Source organism: Colobus angolensis, unplaced genomic scaffold (genome assembly GCF_000951035.1).
Source record: "Colobus angolensis palliatus isolate OR3802 unplaced genomic scaffold, Cang.pa_1.0 Scaffold37, whole genome shotgun sequence".
Classification (NCBI taxonomy): domain Eukaryota; kingdom Metazoa; phylum Chordata; class Mammalia; order Primates; family Cercopithecidae; genus Colobus; species Colobus angolensis.
Genome location: NW_012117043.1, coordinates 4665676 through 4675450, shown reverse-complemented (window position 1 = coordinate 4675450; position 9775 = coordinate 4665676). Strand labels below are relative to the sequence as shown.

The 9775-nt window shown below is 42.7% G+C and overlaps 2 protein-coding genes across 3 annotated transcripts in view; one reads left to right on the top strand and one right to left on the bottom strand.

Annotated features, from left to right (window-relative positions):
- The window catches only part of PRR11 (proline rich 11), a 53335-nt gene that overhangs the window by 7818 nt on the left and 35742 nt on the right, over nt 1-9775 (top strand). Inside the window, exon 3 of the mRNA XM_011953678.1 lies at nt 5456-5588. Within this exon, the coding sequence (XP_011809068.1) occupies nt 5456-5588 (133 nt within the window). The remainder of the gene's footprint in view (nt 1-5455; nt 5589-9775) is intronic.
- LOC105520088 (putative speedy protein E6) overlaps nt 7445-9775 on the bottom strand; it is a 16301-nt gene continuing 13970 nt past the window's right edge. Inside the window, exons 5-7 of one of the 2 annotated variants that reach the window (XM_011953677.1) lie at nt 8972-9140; nt 8748-8852; nt 7445-7936 (exon numbers count right to left, since the gene is read on the bottom strand). In XM_011953677.1, the coding sequence (XP_011809067.1) occupies nt 8793-8852; nt 8972-9140 (229 nt within the window). In that variant the 3' untranslated portion in view covers nt 7445-7936; nt 8748-8792. Of the gene's footprint in view, nt 7937-8718; nt 9141-9775 lie in introns of those variants that run through there. The other variant, XM_011953676.1, reaches the window with a different exon arrangement.

The window sequence follows — 9775 nt, the reverse complement described above, 5'->3', positions numbered from 1 at the left end:
CTGGCACGGTGGCAGGCGCCTGTAATCCCAACTACTCAGGAGGCTGAGGCAGAAGAGTCAGTTGAACTCAGGGGGTGGGCGGAGGCTGCAGTGAGCCAAGATCATGCACTGCACTCCAGCCTGGGCAACAGAGTGAGACTCCGTCTTAAAAAAAAGAAAAAAAGAAAAGTATATGAAATTCAAATTTCAGTCATAAATAAAATTTTATTGGAGACAGCTCCTTTGCTTGAGTATTGTCTATGACTGCCTTGGTGCTACCCTGGCAGGGTTGAGCAGTTGCAGCAGAGACCATATGGCCTGCAAAACCTGAAATATTTACTTTCTGGCTCTTTACAAAAAAGGTTTGTTGACCCCCGTCCTAAGCTTGCTGCAAAGCTGTTTCCCCTAGATTTTTTATCACCATTATCCTGAAAATTCTTATCTTTTATCTTAATTCTTTTCTCACACCTGACTGAAAGTTTGGCCTAATATAGAATTCTATGATGGGGTCGGGTGTGGTGGCTCATTTCTGTAATCCCAGCACTTTAGGCGGCTGAGGTAGGAGGACTGCTTGAGCACAGGCGTTTAAGACCAGCCTCGGCAACAGAAAAAGAATGGGGGAGGACTGTGAAGGGTCAGATGGAAGCCAAAGAAAAGGAGGATGCTAGGGAAATTTCAGATTCTAGGGCTCCCAACCAGTGGACTCAGCCTTAGATAGAAGTTTCCAGTGGCATTTGTCTATAGAAGGTCCTGACCATACAGGACTTCAAGAGCAGCCTGGCCAACATAATGAAACCCCATCTCTACTAAAAATAAATAAATTTTAAAAATTAGCCGGGCATGGTGCCACATGCCTGTAATCTCAGCTACTCTGGAAGCCGAGGCAGGAGAATCACTTGAACCTGGGAGGAGGAGGCTGCAGTGAGCCAAGATCGTGCCACTGCACTCCAGCCCGCATGACAGAGCAAGACCTGTCTCAAAAAAAAAAAAAGAAGAAGAAGAAAAAGTCCCTAACCATAGATTTGATGAAATGTAACCTTTTTTCTTCAGGCAGCCACAAGATCGCTCCTTTCTAGGAGGCTCTCGTAAGTATCTTCATCAGAGTATTTTTATCTTGTGGTTTTTGTTTTGTTTTCTGTTTTGTTTTGTTTTATTTTGTTTTTGAGACGGAGTCTCGCTCTGTCACCCAGGCTGGACTACAGTGGCGCGATCTCAGCTCACTGCAAGCTCTGCCTCCCAGGTTCACACCATTCTCCTGCCTCAGCCTCCCGAGTAGGTGGCGCCCGCCACCATGCCCAGCTAATTTTTTTGTATTTTTAGTAGAGACAGGATTTCACCGTGTTAGCCAGGATGGTCTTGATCTCCTGACCTTGTAATCTGCCCGTCTTGGCCTCCCAAAGTGCTGGGATTACAGGCGTGAGCCACCACATCCGCCTGGTTTTGTTTTGTTTGTTTGTTTATGTGTTTGTTTGTTTTGGAGGCAAGGTCTCCTTCTATTGCCTAGGCTGGAGCGCAGTGGCACAATAATAGTTCACTGCAGCCTCAAACTCCTAGGCTCATGTGATCCTCCCAGCTCAGCTCCTGAATAGCTGGGACTACAGGCTTGTGTTGTTTTAAGTTAAAGAAAAAGTCAGGGCTGGTCGCAGTGGCTGACACCTGTAATCCCAGCACTTTGGGAGGTCAAGGCAGGCAGATCACTTGAGGTCGGGAGTTCGAGACCAGCCTGACTAGCATGGAGAAACCCAGTCTCTACTAAAAGTACAAAATTAACTGGGCATGGTAGTGCATGCCTGTAATCCCAGCTACTCAGGAGACTGAGGCAGGAGAATCGCTTGAACCCGGGAGGCAGAGGTTACAGTGAGCCAAGATCGCACTCTTGTACTACAGCCTGGGCAACAAGAGCAAAACTCTGTCTCAAAAAAAAAAAAAAATCCTTTAGATATCCCTTGTGTTTAATAGTCCCTGCTTCACCTTCCTTCATTATTTCAGCAGGAAGAAAAAGTGATATAATAAAGGTGAAGGCAGCCAACTATGTTTTGGTGTGTTTTCTAAGCCCCTACGGACAATTAAGAAAAGCACCTTGTCAAATTGGGACCTGATAGTCCAATTAGATGTTATCAGGAATCTCTATTTCTAGAAGGGCTGTCCATATATGCATTGCCGCCATTTGCCATTAGGGGTGCCCTCTGCAAGTCATGGAACCAAGCCAGTGCTCAGTTTTTACAACCTGCAGCAGGGTAGTCGGGGTTCATGGGCCAGTGGAATCTGAGAGCTGAGCAAGTATAGTGCTGCATACCAAGTGCTGAAAGGTTACTGAGTGAACAGAAGTGGAATGAATGTGTATTTTAAAGGCCAATTGTTCCCATTCAAATCTGAGTTTGAAGGGAAGGAGGCCCAGGCCTTGAGATCATTTTCAGTTCTGCTACTTGAATAACAACATCTTTGTTCCTCAAGTAGCAACAACTAAGAGCAGCAAAGCCCTTCTGGAACTTCAGCTCAAACTAGCTGTGACTTAATTTTCTTCAGGAAGGGATCCAGATTGAAATGTGAATATACTAGATAATGTTTTTGTTTTGTTTTTTAATTTTGTACCATAGCAAGAAGGACCCTTTTATTAAAGGTTTCCAAAATATTCACTTGGTCACAATCAAGATAATGATAACATATATTTAATGGTAATATATTTAAATTGATCATTATGATATATACTTATATAGATATATGTTAGTGTATAGCATATTAGTGTGTATAGCATCTTAGAAAGAACAGATATATTAAAATATTTGTTACATTCTTAAGTGCAAAGCAGCTTTTATTCTCTTGATAATTATTGATTATATCCCAACATTTGTATAAAAAATTCACTTTATTTCGACAGATCCTAATTTGCTGTTACTGTAGCAAGTGGCATTGCCACTTTTTATTTTTTTATTTTTTAAATTTTATTTTGATTATTTTTTAAATTGACCAATAATAATTACACATATTTGTGGGGTACATGGTGAAGTTTTGATACATGTAATGTATAGTGAATAGATCAGGGTAGTTAGTATATCCATTATCTCCAACATGTATCATTTATTTGTGTTAGTAAAATTCAATACTCTCCTTCTAGCTATTTGAAACTAGATAATACATTATTGTTAACTATAGTCATCCTGTGGTGCCATAGAACACTAGAACTTATTCCTCCTATCTAGCTGTAATTTTATTACTGGAAAGGGGTCCCAATCCAGACCCCAAAAGAGAATTCTTAGACCTCATGCAAGAAAAAATTCAGGACAAGTCCATAAAGTGCAAGCATGTTTATTAAGAAGGTGAAGGAATAAAAGAACGGCTATTCCATAGGCAGAGCAGTGGCATGGTCTACTCAACTAAGTATACTTATATCTTGATTATATGCTAAGCAAGGGGTGGATTATTCGTGCGTTTTCTGGGGAAAGGGTGGGAATTTCCCAGAACTGAGGGTTCCTTCCCTTTTTAGACTATGTAGGGTAACTTCTAGACATTATCATGGCATTTTTAAACTGTCTTGGTGCTGGTGGGAGTGTCTTTTAGCATGCAAATGCCTTATAACTAGTGTATCATGAGCAGTAAGGACTATCAGAGGCCACTTTCATCGCTCTCTTGGTTTTGGCCAGGTTCTTTACTGCATCATGTTTTATCAGAAGGGTCTTTGTGACCTATATCTTGTGCCAACCTCCTATCTCATCCTGTGACTAAGAATGCCTAACCTCCTGGGAATGCAGCGCAGTAGGTCTTAGCCTCATTTTACCCAACCCCTATTCAAGATGGAGTTGCTCTGCTTCAGATGCCTCTATTTTATATCCTTTAACAAATCTTTCCGTATCCCTCCTTCCTCCCCACCTTTCCCAGCCTCTAGTATCTTCTGTTCTACTAGGTAATGTTTTTATTTTATTTTATTTATTTATTTATTTATCAGATGGAGTCTAGCTTTGTCACCCAGGTTGGAGTGCAGTGGCGTGATCTTGGCTCACTGCAACCTCTGCCTCCCGGGTTCAAGTGATTCTCCCACCTTAGCCTCCCCAGTAGCTGGGACCACAGGCACATGCCACCATGCCCAGCTAATTTTTGTATTTTTAATAGAGACAGGGTTTTGCCAGGCTGGTCTCGAACTCCTGGCCTCAAGCGATCTGCCTACCTTGGCCTCCCAAACTGCTGGGATTACAGATGTGAGCCACCGCACCCAGCCGGTGAGGTTTTTAAATGCTTCAAAATAACTGTTTTAAGGCCCACGCCTGTAATCCCAGCACTTTGGGATTACGCCACCAGGTGTGGTGGCAAGTGCTTGTGGTTGGTCCCAACTACTTGGGAGGCTGAGGTGGGAGAATCATTTGAACCTGGGAGGTGGAGGTTACAGTGAGCTGAGATCACGCCATTGCACTCCAGCCTGGGTGACAGAGCTAGACTGTGCCTCAAAAAATAATACAAAATAACTATTTTAAAATACCCATGTCTTTGATTTGGGGTAATTGTTATTTCATTTTACAGTATATTGCCTGTTTAATCTAGTGTCACACCACAGCGTATTAGAAAGAACATGGAAGACTTATAGGTCTGGACTTACTGCATTGCATTGACAGATTATCTAATCTTTTTTGTCCTCAGTTTATTCTTCTGTAAAAACGGGAATAAAAATCCTCCTTGTCAGGGATAATACCTTGCAGGATAGTAAGGGTTAACTGAAAAGATGTATGTGAAGATACCTAACAGTAAAGGGGTATTGAATAAATGGCTAATGTTGTTTCCTCATCTCACTACCAATTCCACCTGTCACAGCTCAGTAGATGCTGCCGGTAAAAAAACATTTTTTTTTTTTTTGAGATGGAGTTTTTGCTCTTGTTGCCCAGGCAGGAGTGCAATGGCGCTATCTTAGCTCACCACAACCTCTGCCTCCCGAGTTCAAGCGATTCTCCTACCTCAGCCTCCCGAGTAGCTGGGATTACAGACATGCACCACCACGCCCGGCTAGTTTTGTATTTTTAGTAGAGACAGGGTTTCTCCATGTTGGTCAGGCTGGTCTCGAACTCCTGACCTCAGGTGATTCGCCCACCTTGGCCTCCCAAAGTGCTGAGGTTACAGGCATGAGCCACCATGCCCAACCAACATATTATTTTAATGACTGACTATAACCCAACTACAGCCATTTTCGCTACTATCAAGAATGGAAAATTCATTTAACTTAATGAAGAAAAGCAACACAAGCAGAACAAACTTAGAGAATAACATAATGCCGAGACCAAGATCTCTCCAGAGATAGTTTAAATCTGGGTTTACATTTTCCCCTACTTCAGGGCTCTTTTGGGATGCTGGTAGTGGCCTATTTCTTAACCAAGATGGTGGTTACAAGGGTGTGTTCATGGTATGATAATTCATTGAACTATACACTTAAGATTTGTGTACTTTCTGTATGTATATATTCTTCAACTAAAAATGTAAAAATATTTCTCTGCAGAAATCATGCCCAAGTTCAAACAACGAAGACGAAAGCTAAAAGCCAAAGCCAAAAGATTATTCAAAAAAAAAGAAGCCTCCCACTTTCAGTCCAAGCTAATTACATCTCCTCCTCCACCACCCTCGCCAAAAAGGTAAGGCATAATGTGGAACAGAAAAAATGCTAGAGAGATCTGATCAGTTTAAGATAGAGTTTCCAGATTTAGCAAGTAAAAATAGAAGGCAGGGCTGGGAGCAGTCACTCATGCCTGTAATCCCACCACTTTGGGAGGCCGAGGCTGGTGGATTACCTGAGGTCAGGAGTTTGAGACCAGCCTGGCCAATGTGGTGAAACCCTGTCTCTACTAAAACTACAAAAATTAGCCTGCGTGGTATGGGCACCTGTAATCCCAGCTACTCAGGAGACTTAGGCAGGAGAATTGCTTGAAGCCGGGAGGCAGAGCTTGCAGTGAGCCAAGATCGTGCCACTGCACTCAAGCCTGGGCAACAAGAGCGAAAGTGCATCTCAAAAACAACAAAAGGAGGCCCCGTTAAATTTGAATTTCGGATAAACAATGAATAATTTTTTTATATAATTATGTTCTATGTGACATTTGGAATATATTTGTATGAAAATTATGTATGCTTTATCTGAAATTAATTTATTTTAATTTTTATTTATTTGTTTATTTACTTTTAAGACTGAGTCTTACTCTGTCACCTAAGCTGGAGTGCAGTAGCATGATCAAGGCTCACTGCAGCCTTGACTTCCTGGGCTCAAGAGATCCTCCCACTCTGTCTCCAAAACAGACAAAACCTCTAGCTTGGGATCGGCCTTCTCGTCTATTATTTTTCTTTTTAAAAATTTTTTTTGAAAATAGATGTTGATGCTATGTTGTCCAGGCTGTCCTCAAACTCTTGGCCTCAAGTGATCTTCCCGCCATGACTTCCAAAAGTGCTGGGAATGTGGGTGTGAGCACTACACTCGCCGTTAGGTTTTTTTCTACATAAAAAATAATGCAGGATTATCTTCTAGAGCTAATTAATATGTTCAAATAACCAAAACCCCATTAAGGAAAAATGTCACATGACAGCAAATAATCAATCCAGACCAATATGATCACACTTGATGTGAAGGTGAGAAAAGTTCATCTTTATTACATTTCCCCAAGAGACGCACTGCATTGTTCTCTTGAAAACACACAGCTCATGTCCTCCTTTAAAACACACATCCTCTTTAAAGTAACATACAGACATGCCAATACAAGGTAAAAAATTACATCTGATTTCTCACATTTCAAAAACATACAGTAAACATCAAATAAAAATTTATTTTTATAAGAATTTAGAGGAACTATCATGTAGCTATAAGTGTAATACATATATTAAGTATCATAGATAAAAAGAGTGCTCCCTTCAGCAGCACATGTAGTAACAGATACAAAGATTTGAAGATAAAAGCTTTAGGATAAAAAGAATCCTCTCTTAAAAAGGAAAACAAAATTATATTTATGTATATATAGCAACTATAACACCCATCTCACAACTTTATAGGAACAGTGTCTATTCAAAAATATCAGTATTTTCAAAATATTTAAAATAAATGTAGTAATAATTCTATGCCCATCTTTATCAAAACAAACCAATAAAATATATAGTATATATTAGACATGTTAGTATATATCTAAGACATGTTAAAAATCACAACTGAATTCTCACAATTCAGTCACAAATCTAAACAGCAAATAAAAATTTCTGTGACAGGAACTTAGGAGAACTACCAATAGCTATAAATAGAAGAGATTATTATGTAAGTATCCTAGATAAAAAGTATACTTGCTTCAGAGGCACATATAATAATACAGAAAACAATTTAAAGATAATAAAAGATTTAGGATAAAAAGGATTCTCTCTTAAAATGAAAAGAAAATTATATATATATAACAGCTATAACTCTCATCAAAAAATCTACAGGAACAGCATATTTTCAAAAGTACAACAATTTCCAAACTATTTGAAATAAACCTATTAATAATTCGATGGACAACATTTTCCAAACAAACCAATAAATGCATAGTGTGCATGAAGCTATCTGTTACGGTGTATGGCACTCATATTTCACAAAGAATTCCGTGCCAATCTGAGTGTCTGCACTGTGCCTTCAAATGCTCCTGGACTGTGGCAACCAAGTCCATAGGAAACAGGACCTCCAGATTCCGCCCCGGGGAGGTTGGAATTCAGCAATATAAAAAGAGAGGTGGTGCCACAGGAAGGGGTGGAACCAGGAACACCCCTGGTTTCTCACTGTTCTCTGTGGATTCCTAGAGGTACCCGCTTTGTCTTAGGAGGACAACGGTGATCACTCTATTCAGCTCCATCTAGAACAGTCCAGGTTCTTCTAGATGATCTGCACAAATGGCTCCTCTCCTCCTTCCTGGTGTCTGCCATTAGCATTGGAATAAAGTTCCTGCTGAAAATCCGCATCTCCCCTGGGCCCGGTGTTCTGGAAGTGAGAGAGAGGATGTCACACTTCAAGGAGGCAGCTCTCTAGACAGTAAGGTTATTCACGTCCCACGTCAAGTCTAACTAGAGTTCAGAGCAATTGAGAAATGCAATTTTATCTCCTGACTTTCATTCTGTACCCTGCTTCTGAATCATTGTGTTCAACTGTGATACTTACACCATGGTGACCCTGACTCCAAAACTCAGAACACCCAAGGTCAGCCCCAGTGATCTGCTTCATAGCAAGGACTTTGGGTGGGTCTCCCCAGGGAGTCGGGCACCCTCAGAGAGTGTGGCTTTGGACTTCATCACAGCTGGGGCCTTTTGTGTCACTTAAGAGCTAAACTTGTAACCATGCTAGATCCATTTCTAATGTGACAACATCACGAACCCCGAGTCCAGAAGCCTAATCCATAATCCTACCTCCTCATGATGAAGTCTCATGCTCTGCTCACCATGGTTAGCTGCATAAGATGTAAACCAAAGCTTCACTGAACCCTCAACCCAAATCGGTAACTCAAGTGCATCAATCATAATAAACCTCCCCAAACTCAGTATTTATGATTATTTTTGAGCCAGGGTCTCACTCTGTTGCCTGGGCTGGAGTGCAGTGGCAGGATCAGGGCTCTGTGCAGCCCTGACCTCCCAGGCTCCAGTGATCCTCCCACATCACCTGACTAATTTTTATATTTTTGTGGAGAGGGGATCTCGCCACGTTGCCCAGGCTCGAAGCCGGATCAAGCAATTGGGTTCTTCGAATTTCCGAAATAGACCCCAATATTCTGCCTTTACCCTGGAGGATGCAGATGTACCTTCCCTCAGGCCGATGACCTCAGGCCTCCATGATCCCTGGTGCTCTAGGAAAGGCGGGCGCGATCTCGTGCCCACACCCAGTGCCCTGGGTCATAAGCCTGGATCTGGAAAAACAAACACCCCTTAAGAAGATGGGGACTCTCCAGGATACCCCTCCCCACCTTCCAGCCTCCAGCCCACTCGATTCCTCCCTACCTCCTCCATGTCCCCACGCCCCACCCACCTCCTCCAACTCCTCCAGGGAAACCCAAGCCCTGCAGCGCATGGAACAGAAGAACTGGAACCGAAGCTTATGGAACAAGGGTATCTGGGATCGGTCCTTCCCATACAGGAAGTAGAAGATGTTTCGTTTGGAGGCCTCGTTGTCCTCCTCCATGTCATTGGCCAGGTAGCTGGGGACACAAATCAGGTTGCTGCTCAGGGGCACCACCAGGAGAGACCTCCGGCTGAGGTCAGCTTCCCAGAGAGGAGGGCAGGGGACTGCCCTCAGCTCAGGACTGGCACCCACCCTGCAGAGCCATGCCTTCCTCAGGAGGGCCCTGATGGACAAAGACCTGCTGAAGGGCATCTCCTACTCCTTCAGGATGGAGACAAAAACCCAACTGGCAGCCAAGAGTGGTGGCTTACTCCTGGAATCCCAGCACATTGGGAGGCCGAAGCAGGATCATTTGAAGCCAGGAGTTTGAGATGAACCTGGGCAACATAGCAAGACCCTCGTCTCTATAAAAAATGTAAAAATCACGCTGGACGTGGTGACTCATGCCTGTAATCCCAGCACTTTGGGAGGCTGAACCATGTGGATCGCTTGAGGCCAGGAATTCAAGACCAGCCTGGTCAACACAGTGAAACCCCATCCCTACTAAAAATACAAAAATCAGCCTGGTGTGGTGGCACAGGCACCCTTTAGTCCTAGCTACTCAAGAGGCTGAGGCACAAGAATTACATGAACCAGGAGGAGGAAGTTACAGTGAGCCAAGATTGGGCCACTCCATTCCAGCCTAAGAGGCAGAGCAAGTCTCTGTCTCAA